The 18286-nt window shown below is 32.8% G+C and overlaps 1 protein-coding gene across 1 annotated transcript; it reads right to left on the reverse strand.

Moving 5' to 3' along the window:
• Positions 1-430: 430 nt before the first annotated feature.
• Positions 431-15631, reverse strand: LOC134722277 (forkhead box protein I2-like). The gene is made up of 2 exons (XM_063585887.1): positions 15609-15631; positions 431-1628 (listed from the first exon to the last, which is right to left on the reverse strand). Exons 1-2 carry the CDS (start codon positions 15629-15631, stop codon positions 446-448), a joined length of 1206 nt encoding a protein of 401 aa, XP_063441957.1. The 3' UTR covers positions 431-445.
• Between the last annotated feature and the right edge of the window lie 2655 nt (positions 15632-18286).

Consider the following 18286-nt stretch of genomic DNA (forward strand, 5'->3'; position numbering starts at 1 on the left):
ATGCATCATTGAAGTTGGTGACAATTCGAAAAAATCAATTCATATTTCTACACTACCACTTAATATTTGACCGGTCTTGAATTAGAAGTATTTGCAGTATATATGTCAATTCAGATTTAAATAAAATATTTTTTTTTTCAATTATCAATAAAACGTAGAAGATTCACAAAAGGTTCAGAACCTAGAATAATGCAACTGATTAATTCTTGTCAATCTATAGAATAAAAAAAAATAGATGAACAGAAGCTAAAGTAGAAAAAAATGTACACATATTTCAATATGAAATTGTTAGTGATATAATTAAATGCAAACTTCGCACACTTATTAATATGGAACATTCGTACTTGTGAACAATACAATACTAGAAAATGCATGCATTGAATAAACTGACCAGGATATGATTGTTTCTCATTAACTTTCCCGGTTTTTTGTAAAGTCTCAATATTCAAGAAAGTAACGATATGGTAACAAGACTTGGAATATCTGCTACAGTAGCATGGCCGTTGAAACCGGAAGATGATTCCTGCGGTAAGATAATCTGTGGTGAGTAAGAGGTACAACTAGTTTCGGACACTGGCGATTCCACTGTAGGAAAAGTTTTTAAAGAAAACATAGCTCGGTTGTTGATTGGATCTGGTACTACAGGTAGAACTATACTCTCGTGCACTTGGCTGTAAACAGAAGTAGATGTCAGCACTGATGCATCAGCTGGTGGACAGACAAATAATGGAGACACGTCAAAGGAAGCAGCATTGGGTTGTTCTGGAATGACTTGATGGTCCTCTTGGAAGATTGACGTAACTGAGTCACACAACATACGAAGATTGCTAACGGCTATATCTGGGCTGACGAACAAATTTGAAGCATGGTTGTTTATCATCTGTTCTAACTCTTTGTACTTTTTGGTTTTAGTTATCTTGCTGGGTTTTGTTCGTCTGTTTTTGTGTAATTGAGGTGGTGGTATGGAGAACACATTTAAAGGTGAGCTATCGAAACAATCTGCACGTCTGAAGTCGTCGATTTCTTCCTGTACAATTTGTGATTGGTTAATATTGGTAAACATGTTGTCTATACTAAAGTTAAAATCAGGAGTGACGGAATGGGATGACGGTTCAGTAACAATTGCAGACGATGTTGTGATTGAAGAAAACGGACATTCGTACGTGGAACTAAGTGGAATAGCTTCAGTACAATCACTATTCATGGGTATAGCTATCTCTTGTAACTTGACGTGTTGATAAAGTGTAGGTGCCCATATACCTGAGTCAACTATATTGTTCTTTTGCAACAGGAAGACGTCACGTTGTACTTTGGCGAAGACTACGGTCCATACTTTTCCTCCAGGATGTTTGCGGTCAATACATTCAAAACATCTGTTGATGCTGAGTGTCTTCCGAACAGTATGTTTCCAACCAATGTAAGCAGTACAGAAGAATGGAAATAGAGTGCGGAGGAAATCAAACAATACGGATGTAGTGATTGTCTTGTCTGGTTGGTTGTCTATGGCAAGGACTATCATACCAGTGTATGAATATGGTGGCTTTGGTAATCTTTCTTGCTTCTGTCTTTTGTTGTCTAAACATGGCGATGGAATGCGTTTACGCTTTTGTTGAGAAATGCTGAGCGACCTGTAAAAATAAACAACATTATAAATAAAACAAGTCTGATGGTTTTTCTTAAATTGGTTAATTTATTTAAATGAAATAATATTTGACACAAGTAAGGATAAAGACCGAACAATGATTCTAAGTGATTTGGGGTTGCATCTTTTTAACCCACTTCTTTTCATAATTTTCGAAGGCAGTTTTTGATTCTACTGTGTCACGTTTACCCTTATTAGATTAAAAAGAAAATGCTTATTGTAAGTACCCATCCTACGATGTTATCGCAATATTAAGTGTGTATACTAGAACTACTTGACGCACATTTAATGAACAGCCTTGTTTGATTGTTTATTTTTCAACACATGTTGTTATAAAAAAAAAAAAGTCACACTTATAGAGATTTAACAACATGTGTTAAAAATCCTATCAAATTCTAATATTTTGTTGCTTTTTGTAAAAAAAATTTAACTCGTACAAATCTAAAAAAAAAAAAAAAGAATGTGTCAATATAGTACATAGTACTCCCATTATTATTTTCTATGTTCAGTTGAACAAGAAATTGGGATAAAAAATATAATTTGGCATCTAAATTAGAAAGATCATAACCTAAGGAACGTGTGTACAAAGTTTAAAGTTGAATGGACTTCAACCAAATCAAAAACTACCTTGACCAAAAACTTTAACCTGAAACTTGCACTATCATTTTCTATGTTCAGTGGAACGTGAAATTGGGGTAAAAAGTCTAATTTGGCAAATTAGAAAGATCATATCATAGGGATCATATCATAGGTGTACTAAGTTTGAAGTTGATTGGACTTCAACTTCACCAAAAACTACCTTGACCAAAAACTTTAACCTGAACGAACGAACGGACGGACAGAGGGACGGACCAGAAAACATAATGCCCCTCTACTATCGTAGGTGGGGCAAAAAAATCCATACTTTTATGGTGTATTGTTGTTTTAGAATAACGATTGTCATACTAAATGGCTACAATAACGAGGTAAATCATAAACCCAATATAAGATACCAATTGAATGATTCTGCATAAATCTCTACTGAACTAAAATAATGAGCAATGTTAAACAATAAAATGTACTCGTAGTAACCTTCTGAAAAAGTTGCAATATTAAAAATCATTCAGAATATACAATTATAACGACGTGTTATCAGTACAGAGGTTGTATATGATCATACATAATTGGTTTCTTTTAATCCTTAAAAATATCATTTTATCTTGACGTGATGTGCACGTTACTGCAATTGAAGGATTTTGGGGGAGGGGTGAAGTTGTTAGATGTTATAATGTATCATAAATCAAAAATGATATACAATGATATATAATGAATATGTTTTGACTTAGATGAAAAAAAAGCCAACTCAACTGACATCTTCGTAACACGATACATTGTATATTTGTTTCATACATATCAACAGTTCTACGGGTAGAGGATAATTACCAGCTTATAAGACATGAATTGTTATTGATATTGTCATATTACGGAAGCCGATAAGGGCCATTAAAAAAAATGTATGTCGTTATTACGACATAGCATGTCGTAATTTCGACATAACATGTCGTTATAACGACATCGCTATGTCGTAATTTCGACATATCATGTCGTAATAACGACATCACTAAGTCGTTTTAACGAGATAGCTATGTCGTAATAACGACATCGCTATATTTAAAAGAATATGTATTATGATTGGCAAGAGACTAAATGACAAAGAAATTAACAATTATACGTCATCATAATGTTCCCGATAATTATAAAAGCCCCCGCATGGTCAGCTTTAAAAGAGGGAAGAAAGCTACCAGAGGGAGAGTCCCCGAAATGCTGTGTGGCAGACAGTGTTATTATTCAATTACTAGAACACAACCGCGAAATCGCGGGCATATAGAGCTTGTGGACTGTTGAAGGATGATTTTTTGTAAAAGATAGTATATATGGGAAATTTCATAAAAGGTATCAAAAGCTTTCTCCCTTGTTCTAAAGTCCGATATTTGTTTCCTTTCTGTTAAATTCTAATATTTTCGTGTGTCTGGCCTCAGACCGCAATTTTTCTTCTCCTTTGCTACAATGCTGCTTTTGGTAAAAGTCAAATAAAATTAACAATTTGAACCATTTCAAACATGAAATAAATCCAACTGCTTATATATAGACCATTATTAGTCTAATAAAATATGCTTCTAGGACAATCCGTCAGTGTTTTTTTTTCTTTTGAGAGCCTTATTAAGAAGTCAATGGTAGGATATGAATCATGTATAAATGACTAAGGCTAATTTGATGGGTGGTCGGAGGGGTCCTGATCCCTAAATCCCGCGCTTAAAACCATGAAATCCAGAGATGCAGAATTAAAAGAAATACATATCCCGAAATCATGAAATCGAAAAATATATTCCCGGATCCAGTAAGGATCAATTCCCAAATCCCGAGCTTAAAAACACTCGATCCCTACGCCCCAAAAAATGCTCGCCTACTTTTAATCTCAAACTTACTTTCATTTTTGCCAAATCACTATTTTCCCTTTCAACAATAAATTGTATGCCCCATTTATGGGCATTATGTTTTCAGGCTAGTCTGTCCGTCCGTTCGCTCGTTCGTCCTTCCGTCCGGGTCTGTCCCGCTTCAGGTGAAAGTTTTTGGTCGAGGTAGTTTTAGATGAAATTAATCTGTTTTACTTATTTTAATATAATTTATGCAAGTGGTATGATCCCTTAAGCAGTAAACATTTCAAAGAAAACAGTAGACAGAATCAGGGCCGACTTTCTATACTAACATAGAAAGTCCCTGACAGAATATTTATAGTCTCCATATATTAAAGTAGTATAATCGTAGTTTACATGTAGATAAACGCGAAAAATAATTGTCTTCTCTAAGGAGGTATAATAGTTGTGGTTCTTGCGATCTAAACACCATGATATGAAACGCGAAAAATAATTGACCTCTCTTAGGAGGTATAATAGTTGTGATTCTTGCGATATAAACACCATGATATGGAGAACGCTCTGAATGGCTTATTTTTTTCCCTCCATTTTTGTTATCCATCATACGATTGGCTTTACTCAGTGGCGGATTCAGAGGGGGCGTAGAGGGCGTACGCCCCCCCCCCCCCTTTGCTCGGATTTTTTTTTTTTTTTTTTTTTTGGTAAAATGATTCATCAGACTAGACTTCGTGAACTTTGCCATTTCCCTAGTATTTAATTTTTATATGACAATTCTTTACTTATAAAGATATTTTTCGCTGGTATTTACTGATTGTCAAAGTCGTGTGATTTGCTATGGTGGAGTTGACCAGTGCGTTGAAAAAAACGGCACTCGGTCATTTTGAAATTCAAATTACAGTAATACACATTGCTTAGGCTGAGGATGTCATGACAATCAGGAAACCTTAAAAGCGACATAGAATTGAGCAAGAATGTATTGACTTCTATTACACTATTCCACCAAACAGAAAGTAAAAGTAAATACTCCATAGACTATCACACTCTCAGGTAAAAAAAGTTCCACAATATTATTTACCTACGAAAACATGTTTAACCCAAAATGCTCCAGCCTATTTTATAAATAACAAAGTTGAATAATGATCCCCAGTCAGTATAAGCTCTACTCTAGAAAGATTTCAATTCTCAGGTACGAACCATTTGATTTGAGGAGGCAGTCTGAGATATTTGAGAGAAAAAAAATGACTCTATTTCTTGCCTAAAACAAAAATTCTGGCTGTGTCTGGATTGAAAACAAAAGTCTTGTCCACTTTTTTGCTATTAAAAACGAACATTTCCAACAAAATTATTTAGCATTAAATGAACATGATGAATACAATCGGGCGTATTTTTTTGTGGCCGGGGTTTGCATGTCCAACCCGAATGTCTGTTTCGTCGGCCTTATATATATTGAATACTTTTTTCAAAACCAGACTGTAATCTGCCTGCTTGGTGTGACCTTTATGTCGACTGTCATTCATAAATTCGTTGGCATTTTATACACATTCGTAGTCTAGGTTGATTTGGAACCCCTCACTTCAGTTCCTTTAGTTATGTTGGGCGAAACATATCAATCACACATTTTGATAAAAACAGCTTTTTTGACTTTTTTAACTCGTGTCGGTCGTATTGTAAATTTCATCTAATTTCCATGTCTATTTCTTACTAACATCCTACATCAAATATATCAGTACAAAGCTTTGGATCAATACTATCATTTTATGATAGACAGTTAATAGGGAGAATACAGCATAAAAATTTCCAACCCTTACACTTACAGCAACTATAAAATATTTATACCCCAAGCCAGGAACCGTTTAAATAGTGTATATTACCCTTATTTTATGTTTTTTCGACCAAAAAAGGGCCAAAAAAATTTTCGACTCGCTCCGCTCGGCAAAATTTTAAATCTTCGCCCCCCCCCCTTTCCAAAATCCTGGATCCGCCCCTGTTACTTGTGTCAAATATATATATTCAACTGGTATGACCCCTTAAAAAGTAAACATTTCAAAGAAAACAGTAGACAGAATACAGAGAGTCTCTATATATTCCAAGTAACTATCATAATCGTAGTTTACATATAGATAAACGCGAAAAATAATTATTGTCCTCTATAAGGAGGTATAATAGTTGTGGTTCATGTGATCTCAACTCTATGGAGAACGCTCTGATTGGCTTATTCATTTTTCATATTTAGTTATCTATCATACGATTGGTTGTATTTGTGCATCTTTCAAACCGGAAATCTAATATATGACTAAAAGTTAGTCCGATGGCGGAATCAAATCCGGACTCCTTTTTGTCGTTTTTCTCCCAAAATAACTCAATCTGAATAATCATAAGAATGGATGAAAAATGCGACTATGCATGTTACCTATAGGACCCAGAGGCATGATGATTGATTTATTGTGGAAGGAAGAGAAGCGACACCAAAAATGAGGTCTTCTCGTTTAATAGTATAGATAAGCTCCCTTGGTAAAACTCCAAATTTCATATTTAATGTATTCTATTGTTAAATAATTTACATAAAGCTAAATAAGTATCTATTTGTTAATTGCATAGCTTTTGCTATTTGAATTCATTGGTTAAAGATATTTATTTATATTGTAAAGTTTAATATTTGCATCGTCGCAAGATCTTTGGTTACCTTCTTTGGATACCTTCAGTGAGAAAGTTATATATGTTATAGATAGTGCTAGGGCTGAACAGACAGACAAAGTCGTTTAGATTAACAAGTGACCGGCCGTAGTATAGCTTTACAGTCACACATGTTGGAAGAATGAAATGTGGAATTATTAGAGGACTGAAATTGTACAAACAAGTCAAGCCAAGCTTTCCGTCTCCCTTTAAATAAGGGCAAACTAAATGGCTTCTTGGTATGAGGGTGTATTGAAGTATTGATAGCTCTATTTCTCCTTTCAAACGTTGGGCACGCGCGATTACGGAAGCGTATTAGGGACATAGAAAAAATCAAATTGGCAGTGAACTTTTTTTTCAAAGTCGAAATTTTGACTTTTCAAATCTCGAAATTTTGACTTAAACTTGAAATTTTGACTTTTCAAATCCCGAAATTTTGACTTAAACTTGAAATTTTGACTTTTCAAATCCCGAAATTTTGACTTAAACTTGAAATTTTGACTTCCTAAAATCTTGAAATTTCGACTTTTAAAAAAGTCGAAATTTTGCCTTTTTTCAAACTCGAAATTTCAACTTATAAAAAGTCAAAATTTCCACTTTAAACTCGAAATGTCAACCTATCTTTAAACTCGAAATTTCGACTTTTCTAAAACTCGAAATTTCAACTTATTTTAAACTCAAAATTTCGACTTTTTTAAAACTCGAAATTTCGACTTATTCTAAACTTGAAATATCAACTTATTTTAAACTCAAAATTTCGACTTTTTTTAAAACTCGAAATTTCGACTTATTTTAAACTCGAAATTTCAACTTATTTTAAACACAAAATTTCGACTTTTTTTAAAACTCGAAATGTCGACTTATTTTAAACTCGAAATTTCAACTTATTTTAATAAACACAAAATTTCGACTTTTTTTTTTAAATCGAAATTTCGATTTTGATCTCAAAATTTCGACTGTTGAAATCTCGAAATTTTTTACTTTTTCTAAGTACTCTTAAAACTTTGATGTTAGTATTCAAACAGTTATTACAATTTTAGAAGGAGTAGACATGGACGCAAATTATTAAAAAGTCCATTACTTATTTTGGCAATTTATATTCAGAAACTGGTTTTGTTCTTAAGATATGGATTAGCATTTAATATTAAAGAAACCATTCGTAAAGAACATGCATGTTGACAAAATCCCCCCCCCCCTCCCCGCATATTCCATGTTTTAGTTTCCACGACACTGTCATAGGATCGTCAGACCTGAGGACATTTAGCATCACAGTTGCAAAGGCCTGTTTGGTATACCAATAGCAAGTCACTGACTTTGCCTTGTTTAAACAATGGTAAATCAAGTAGCCCAAAATGCCATGCATATTCAGAACGACCAATGAGCTGCCCCAGTTTTCTAGTTTTGGAAGTTTGCATTCTTATAACACAACTATTAACCCTTGTCTTTATATATTAGACTGTTGAATAAAAGTATGTCGTAATATAGGTGTGTCGGAATAGCGGGGTTACTTGATACACATATCTGAAGTCCAGACTTGAAATATTTATTTGAACGTGAAACATATTTTATTTATTCTTTGGCAAGGACAATATTTTCTATCTAAAATAACCTCTTTAAAATGTTTTAGTTTATTAAAATATGCTTATGAATCTTTTGTAGATAGTTGTCTCATTGGCAATCATACCACACCTTCTTTTTTATATTATGAAGTTTATGATGTAAATGACTCTCCGCCTCGTTGATATAAATGACTGTGAATGTGGTAATCGCAAACGTATAAATACTGAGGAAAAGTCGAAATTTTAAGTTTTAAAAAAGTCGAAATTTTGAGTTTAAAACAAGTCGAAATTTTGAGTTTAAATGAAGTCGAAATTTCGAGTTTAGAAAAGGTCGAAATTTCGAGTTTAGAAAAAGTCGAAATTTCGAGTTTAAAAAAAAATCGAAATTTTGAGTTTAAAAGAAGTCGAAATTTTGAGTTTAAAAGAAGTCAAAATTTCGAGTTTAGAAAAAGTCGAAATTTCAAGTTTTAAAGAAGTCGAAATTTTGAGTTTAAAAGAAGTCAAAATTTCGAGTTTAGAAAAAGTCGAAATTTCAAGTTTTAAAAAAGGTCGAAATTTCAAGATTTTAGAAAGTCAAAATTTCAAGATAAGAAAAGTTAAAATTTCGAGTTAAAGTCGAAATTTTGAGATTTGAAATGTCAAAATATCGACTTTGAAAAAAAAAGTTCACTGCCAATTTTATTTTTTCTATGTCCCTAATACGCTTCCGTACGCGATGTTCCTACAACCCCCAGGATTTAAAACAGAATCTTCGAAATTTCATCCGCAAAACAAAATAAAAATGTTAGAAAACACGAACCAATATTAAAACAAATTCAATATATGTTTTGAATTATGTTTTTACAGCTCTTGATCATCTCCTAAGTAATATCTAGTATATTTGAGGATTAAAAAAAGAAAGCTATGTGAAAAAAACGGATGTCCCCATCCAACGTTACATTTATGAAAAACTGTTTTAACTCTTATATATCCTATTTCTTATTCTCTGATCTTCTTGATTCTTGACAGGAACAACGACATGTGTCGGTTCTTTGTGGCGTTAAAGCCGTTATTTTACCAAATTTCATTTGACTCGACTGCATATTATAGTAGAAAATGAATAAAAATAGTAAGACAATAATAATATCTAACAAAAGTACAAATATTTGCCTCATGTGAGTTCAAATATTGCTGATTCAATAAAATCTTCTCTACACATTTTTCAAATGGTAGCCATTTTGTCCAAGTCGATTTTTCATTTTTCAAAGCAGTTTTAAGGCGTATTTTTTTTTATAATTGATCAAAACAAAAGTTAGATATACGAAGAGTAAAAAATGCCAAGATTCTTTCCTTATTAACTACAAATTTGGGTCTTAAAAGGAATAAAATGCTTCCATATATTACAAAACGGTAGCAATTTTTCCAAATGTCTGAAAACGTCTAAAATCCTAAAGACGCTAATTTCAGACGTTAAATGTGCTAAAGTTTCAATTAAATGTTTATGATAATTAAAACAAATCGTGTTATGAAATTTGGAGAAAGATGTTAATGATTGCTGCCGAAAAAATAGTGCATGTTGCTAAAGACTCCGCCCGGGGAAATAGGTTCGACACAGGTTAAATTTTGTAATTTTTATTAATTGTATAGCTTTTAACGATTTATTTAATAGAATTTGGAAATGGGGGGGGGGGGGGGGGGGGAATCCCATTTTGTAAAATAAATTGAAATTCATGTTACGTAAGTACTCCGAAATAGATCATTTAAAGTCGTCACTTCAGTTAGGTGCAATCACCAATATCAAAACACTTAATACCAGTTCACGGAATGTTTTACCTCGCGATTTGTCCTGCTATTTCGTGATGAAAGTAATTCCTGTACTAGCGAAGCCGGAACTTTTCGTCAATATAAACTTGTGCATAAATTGGAGATAATTGAAAGACGAATCCCAAACAGCAACGAAAACCGTTTCATCGAAATAAAAAAAAACGGGATTATATTTTTGTTTGCCGTTTTCGCGGACGACCCAGGAGTAGTTTAATATATTTTAAAATGTATATATCTGAAGATGACTTTGGAAATAATTCTAAAGCCAAGGTTCAAGTAATTGAAGGGGTGTATTTCGACAACTTATGTGTCAGTGTGAGATATATTTGTATTGAGGATGAATTAAGATATAGAAATTTTACAATGACAGATTATATGCAACTTGAAAGTTAAACATCCTATGATAAAAAAAAAATGAAAACCGTATACATGTACTTCCGTCCCATCCTTCCTTCCTACATTACTTGCGACAGTACTGCATTTTAAGTTGAAATAACTTAAAGGGTAAACATTATTATATCGATTTCCACAACTCGAGGTAATTTTTTGATAAAATGACATCACCGTGAAAACGAACAGAACCAGAATCAACCAACAATATAAAAAAACGAATAAAACTTGCAAAAATTAATCGAAGTCAAAGACCCTCTTTGACGTCGAAATTACGACATGATATGTCGAAATTACGACATAGCGATGTCGTTATAACGACATGTTTTGTCGAAATTACGACATAGCGATGTCGTAATAACGACATGTTATGTCGAAATTACGACATGCTATGTCGTAATTACGACATAATTTTTTTTTTTGAATGGCCCTTATCGGCTTCCGTATCATATATAGAAATTGACTGTTTACAAAACTTTGAGTTACTAATTATAAAAAAGAAGATGTGGTATGATAGCCGATGAGACAACTCTCCACAAGAGACCAAAATGGCACAGAAAGTAACACCTATAGAATACCGCACGGCCTTCAACAATATATCAAGCAAAGCCATAATACCACAGGGTCAGATATAAAAGGCCCCTCAATGACCATGTAAAACAATTCAATCGAGAAAACTAACGGCATTACGTATGTAGACTTTTCTATTCCCGGAAGTCATTTATTCTATTGCGTTGTCTCAGGCTTTAACGAAATATATTTCTGACACGAGTAAATATATTTTGACCGAGAAAACAAGGTTGTGAATAGTAAATAACTGTTGTATCCGTCCGAAACGCATTTCTTGGTTAGCAAGGTCAGGAAAGCTCAAAGCCGAATATTTCTAGGTCAAAGATTGATAAGAACCGAAACACTTGAACAGCTATATGACAAAATGGACCTGTTTCTGTTTTTTGGTCGGGTTGTTGTTTCTTTGACACGTTCCCAATTTTCATTCTCAATTCCATTTTAATTAATATCAAATGTCTGAGGAGTTGAAAAATCTCATTTAATTATATAAGGCCGCAAATATCACAAAATGACAGATAATGGGTTCATTTGGATGCCTGTACAGATTCTCAAATGTCAATTGCATTATCTAAGGAAGCATGGTATTCCGTAAAAGAAATCTTAAATTCTACTATTTTTGGTGTTCGAACGTTTTGTTGCCGTGTATATAGTGTCATAAGATACCGATTTGGATAAAGTTTGTCTGTTAACAAAATAACAGACATCGGGGAAACCCAATTCATGACCTATCAATCGGTTGCACAACCACTGCCTAGGCAATGAAAACAATAGCATGATTCGACAATTAAGAAGAAAGTTAAAAAAATATCTGAAATTATTTACTAAAAAATATCAATCTTATGAGAGCACTTTGTGTTTCTAGCTCAGGTTCTGTTAATTAATTGTTGGGTCTTTTTGCGGTCATCGTTCAAAATTTGCCTATTACTTTAAAAATATAAAAGCTTCAAGTGACGAATGTAAATTGCATAACAAATATATTTACATTCCACAAAGCTTCACAAGGTTAATGATTTTGGAAGACCAAACAAACATGACCTTGTTGCAAGGTTAAACTTGATTTAAGACCCCAACTCATTTTTTTTGGAAAAGAAAAAAACCCGATTCAAATATTCTCATTTTCCGTAAACTATTGACTGTTCGACTTTAAATCAAGCTGCTATAAACTCATATATTGCAGTGGCGGATCAAGAACTTTTTGTAAAAATGAAGGGGGTACTGATTGATCTTAGGTGGGGGGGGGGGGGGGTCCAGTCCTACTTCAGTGATTCTCCATGTTATATCTGTTGACCACAATAAGAGAGGGGTGCTTGATCTTCCCTATGTTATATTATTTGTTGACCACAATAAGAGTGGGGTGGGTGTTGGATCCACCTATGTTATATTTGTTAACCACAAAAAGAGGGGGTGCTGATTGAGCCTAGGTGGGACCGCTACAGTCCTGCTTCAGTGATTCCCTATCTTATATTTGCTAACCACAAAAAGGGGTTGCTGGATCCACCTATGTTATATTTGTTTACCACAAAAAAGGCGAGGGGTGCTGAATCCACCTATGTTATATTTGTTAAACACAAAAAGAGGGGGTTGCTGACTGACCCTAGGTGGGACCGCTCCAGTCATCCTTCAGTCCTGCTTCAGTAGTTCCCTATGTTATATCTGTTAACCACAAAAAGGAGGGGTGCTGGATCCACCTATGTTATATTTGTTAACCACAAAAAGAGGGGGGTGCTGGATCCACCTATGTTATATTTGTTTACCGCAAAAAAAGGGGATGCTGGATCCACCTATGCCTCGGTAGATAGTTTGCAATGAATATTTCCCAGGACAAAGATATTGACTGTAAAATAAGATCTTGAGTCACGTCCAAAATAAATTTAGTACAACATTTTAATATTGAGCCTTCACTGAGTTTTGTTTAGAAAGAAAATCAGTGAATATCGGACTGATAAAAAATACATTTCAGTTTAACATATCCGCTTCTTTTCTGGGAGATTTTTTTGTTGTTTTCAAAATAGCTAATATATATAAACGTTCTTGTAGAAATGAAAGATTTTTATCCAACAAAGTCTTCATAAAAAACTATCGATCTGCCATTAAATGTATTTACAAAGTCAAGAAGGATAATAATCAATCCGACTTAAACATTTAATTTTAATTTTTTTATAATCCATAATAAAACAAAAAACTCAATTTATCAGGGAGCGTGTCAACGAAGCTTTTCTATAGGACTAAGATGTGTCTTAGGATGGTCTTAAGACACGTCGTACATACAAGTTTGGCCAAATAAATACTAATTTAACAGATATGTCCTTTAATATTTTTGTCATAAAGTTAAAATATACATGTGTCTTAGGATAGTCCTAAAAATGACAATAAAAAAAAACAAAAAAACAACAAATATAACATAAGCTCCGAAATAAAAATACTTATACAGTATAGAATATTATACTGTTAGAATTAAACTAGCCAAAACACATATTCTTCAATATTTGTAATAGATTAATTGTGTTACAATTTTTCAAATTTGTTGACAAATTTGAGCCAGAAAATACTTCCAGACATAAATTAATAGCTTTTTTAGTGGGTTAAGAGTGTTTTGAATAAAAAATAAAAAATTAAGAGAATTATATTTATTTATAAAAAACCCGAAACCTACTTTACTATTTCAAAAATTAAATGACTAATAATAAAAATGTTAAATAAACAAGATCCTGTATTATATAACATTCCTTTTCCGAAATCAATAACACACTGTGGTTAATACATATAAACTTCTTTTTGATGAAAAAGTTAAAAGGCAGATTTAGGTAATAATTTTATTTTTAAGCAACAACATGTTGTGATTGATTTGCACGTAAACCGCCATTATTGTTTTCTGGTGATAAAATTCTTTCAAGATTTTATACAAAACTCGGAATATCATAGTTCCTGTAGCTAATATACACATCAAATTTTTCTTTAAATTTTATCTAAAAATTAGGCACATACAGTGAAATCTATTTTAAGATACCACTGAAGGAGGGAGAGCAATATGGTTTCTTAAGACAGGTGGGCTTTTAATACAACTTAAACTATATGAAATGCACTACATTTGGATCTAAAATCAATGATCTTAAAACACGTTTGACTTTACACTGAAGTTGAGATTATGATTTATTAAGAAAACACATAGTTTTATTATGTCCACCTCCTCCCAACATTGATAAAGGTCGTATGCTGAGATGTATGTTAACATAATCATTGAATCCTTCAATAAGAATCACTGCAATCCAAATAACTACAATACTCCCAACTAAACGGACATTCAACGAACATTCCTTCCTACGGCTACGTTTCTCACAAGATAACACAGAGATGGGGAATGGGGGTCGTGCCACAAAGACAACAACTCGACAAAAGAGCAGGAAACAACAGAAAGCCAACAATGAGAAATTCTAAAAATTGATTTATCAACATTTACGACTACCTCACTCCAAAGGGACCGTTTAAAATCAAACGGTTATCGTATTTTTTTACTAACGTATGTTTTTAGCTATTTTCTAAAACATACATATGTCTTTTATTCACAGTGATCCATCCAAATCCACAGCTTTTGCATTCATAGCTGATATGAAGGATTTTATACCCACTTACAGTCCAATATATATGGTTGTTTATGCTCAGAGGTACACAAGTTCTAATTCTAACGTAGTTGTTGATGATTTTACCATTTCCGAGCCAAAACTTCCTAACGTTTCTTTGGACTCGTTTAAGATTTAAAAAAAGTAATTTTTGTATAACTGATAAATTATTAAGTCCAGGATTTTGTTACCACAAATCAAATATAATCTTTTACAAATTCCTTTATAGATTCAACAATATGGACAGTGGCTGTTGACTTTGAGTAGAATTATTGCTTATCAAAGTCATCTAGACAAACATACTTATTTTTTTCGTCAATGTTGTTTATAAAGCCCGTACATTGAGATTGATTCCATTAAAAAAGTGATAAACTTATTCTTAAAATGTTATCAATCTAACACAGTAGTATTGTGTAATTTGTACTAAGATTTATAATTTGTTTTAAAAGAAATCAAACATGACTAAATTATTATGCTTTTTATTTTCATTTATGAGAGGTCATTGTCCAATTTCCTGTTGATAGCGTTTGCTATTATTTTGGCGTAATGCACACCTGGCCCAGGTCAAGAGCCTGTAGTTCGGCTGTTGTAATCGATCATGTCTGCCATATTTGTTTTTCGTAATTTTAGTTTTTATAAAGAAGGCCGTTGGTTTTCTCGTTTAAATTGTTTCTCTTTTTTCATGTTAGGACTTTTTTTAGCCGATTAGACAATATTGGTATTCACATTGTTGAAGTCCGTACAGTGGCCTATAATTCATTTCAAATTTTCTTGATAGTTATCCATAGATATACTTGCAATCTACGACTGGGCAACCCGGCAGCATTGGACATTTGAGCGCCGTCATCATGGGACATTTTAGCCCCGGAATATTAACCATACATTGGACATTTGAGCGCCGTCATCATGGGACATTTTAGCCCCGGAATATGAACCATACCATGGACATTTGAGAGCCGTCATCATGGAACATTTTAGCCACGGAATATTCACCATACCTTGAACATTTTGAATTGTTTGAATTGTATTACATTGTCATTGAGGGGCCTTCCATAGCTGACTATGCGACATGGGCTTTGTTCATTGATTAGGCCGTACGGTGACCTATAGTTGTAAATTTCTGTGTCATTTTGGTCTCTTGTGGAGAGTTGTCTCATTGGTAATCATACCACAACTTCATTTTTTTTTATTTGTGAGCGCAATTTCCTGCAATTCTTTTCATTATATGAATTACGAAATTATTTTTTTGCAAAGTCAGACAATAGAGAAAGATTTTAAAATATTATATTTACAGTAACACCCTAGTAATTTGACAATGGCTAGTTAATGGTCCTAAGTTCCTATAAATAGTTTTCAATACATGTAAAATTGAGAATGGAAATGGGGAATGTGTCAAAGAGACAACAACCAAATAAAAAAACGACTGCAGAAGGTCACCAACAGATCTTCAATGTAGCGAGAAATTCCCGCACCCGGAGGCGTCCTTCAGCTGGCCCCTAAACAGATATACACTAGTTCAGTGATAATGAACGCCATACTAATTTCCAAATTGTACAAAAGAAACTAAAATTAAAATAATACAAGACTAACAAAGGCCAGAGGCTCCTGACTTGGGACAGGCGCAAAAATGCGGCGGGGTTAAACATGTTTGTGAGATCTCAACCCTCCCCCTATACCTCTAACCAATGTAGAAAAGTAAACACATAACAATATGTAACCAATGTACATGTATGACTAGACGACACTAAAAGGACAAGAAATAATCAACAGATATAACTTTATAGGCTATAAACTTCAGGTTCTATTTAACTTTATACTTTTCGAAAACCTATTAACACTTCCCAAAGGCAATAGTGACATGGGTTAACAAATTAGTATATCTGTAGAACCAAAATGAGGTTCTACTTCAATGTTCTCTTATTATGTTTATGCTTGCTCAAATGTTCTGTGTTTTTTTCTATTAATTTTATTTCTTGTTCTGTACTAATTTTTGTTTCGCTCAAATGTTTATTTAATATTTTCGCTCTCAAGTGTGTACGACTATTGACCTGATTTATTGTTTTCAAAATACAAGAAGGTTTTCAAACATTCAAAATATGAAAGGCTAGCGTTTTCTAATGTTGATGCTGTTTGTTTTCTCCATTGCTTCGTACAAATAAGAAGGAGGGAGCCGTGTTATGATTCCCCATAAGACGGAATATCAAGAAGATGAGAAAACTTCATAATATCGTACCGTACTACGACCTTTAAAATGAAGAAAAATTTCATACCAAAGACATCGGAATAATAGAGTGTGCAATTATTTTCTTAAATTTAGTAAATTTACTCGAAATGCTACTGCATTCTCTGTGAAATTGGGTGAATATCGATATTACAAAATCACTAGGATAAAGGAGCGGTGCCACAACTATATGTCCCCTTTCAAATGCATTGATCGTCAACAAAAAGGGTGAGTTCCAATCCCGACCCCGTTGTTGCGCCATTGTGCCCAATAACCAACATCATTGTGAAATTGATGTTGTGATATCTATAGTACTACAGTAAATTTTGATATTAAAATTATATTGTCTAAAACTTTATTTCACATTTATGGGCACAATTTAAAATTTTATGACACTAACGGGAAACATATGTGTATAAAAACGAAATAAAAATTCATCAGTTAAACATCAGTTAAACAATCCGATATATAGGATACAGAATATAGCTATATACTAGGTAGTTTTTCAAAGAAATTTTAAATACCTTTCTAAAAAAAATGTATTTCTTATAGATAATGCATTTGAAAGTGTTTGAATGAAAGTTAGTAGAATTTATGAGCCGAACAAAAAATAAATAAACATGATTTAGCTATATTGTGATAAGACTACTTATATAAGTCCGTTATTTATGCGCAGACTTAGTCAAGGTAACTTATTTCAAATATTCTCTGATTGCCTTGATATATCTCAAAAGTGACTTTTTTTATAATGGTAATAATACCTCTAAGGAAAAATCGCAGCTTCTTTTATATTATATGTAACATTTTTTTTCTACAAACTATCTTATTAGCGTACATGAAGTTGATGTCCATCTTATAACTGCTACTTACATCAATCGTTAAAGTATTCTCCTTGTGACATATTCAACTAATCAGTGTTAATTTCAAAGTAATCTTCATATTTAACACAGCTCTACTTGTAAAGTGCAATAAAGTGTAGGTAACTTTCTAAAAGCGCTTCAATTTTATAAAATAAGAGTGTTATAAATTCATATGACTGATTAATGATTTAACAACATTTTACTTCATTTTCGAACAGGGAATCACATTATAAAGCCTAAAGATGGCGTAAACGGAATGTTCTGGTGTTGGTTTCAAAATCTGATATTTTTGCATATGTACTATTTCTGTACTAAAAATAACCAGTACTGGAAATTTACTTTTAATATTTAGTACTTTTTCTTTACTTTAAAATTGTTGTAATATGTAGGTACTTGTATTTTACAGTACTTGAATTGTACTAAATATGTTTATACAGAAAAAATACAATATTCAATGTTTGAAAATCTAATTATTACGATAATTTTAAAGTAACACAATAGTACTGATTATTAAAAGTAAATTTCCAGTACTATATA

This window comes from Mytilus trossulus, chromosome 6 (assembly GCF_036588685.1).
Source record: "Mytilus trossulus isolate FHL-02 chromosome 6, PNRI_Mtr1.1.1.hap1, whole genome shotgun sequence".
Classification (NCBI taxonomy): domain Eukaryota; kingdom Metazoa; phylum Mollusca; class Bivalvia; order Mytilida; family Mytilidae; genus Mytilus; species Mytilus trossulus.

Excerpts from the sequence above, each read along its gene's own strand:
- LOC134722277 (XM_063585887.1), bottom strand. The coding sequence starts at position 15,631 with ATGACGGCTCTCAAATGTCCATG. Across the intron at positions 1,629-15,608 it reads ACGGCTCTCAAATGTCCATG|GTCGCTCAGCATTTCTCAAC; the intron begins GTATGGTTCATA and ends TTATTTTTACAG.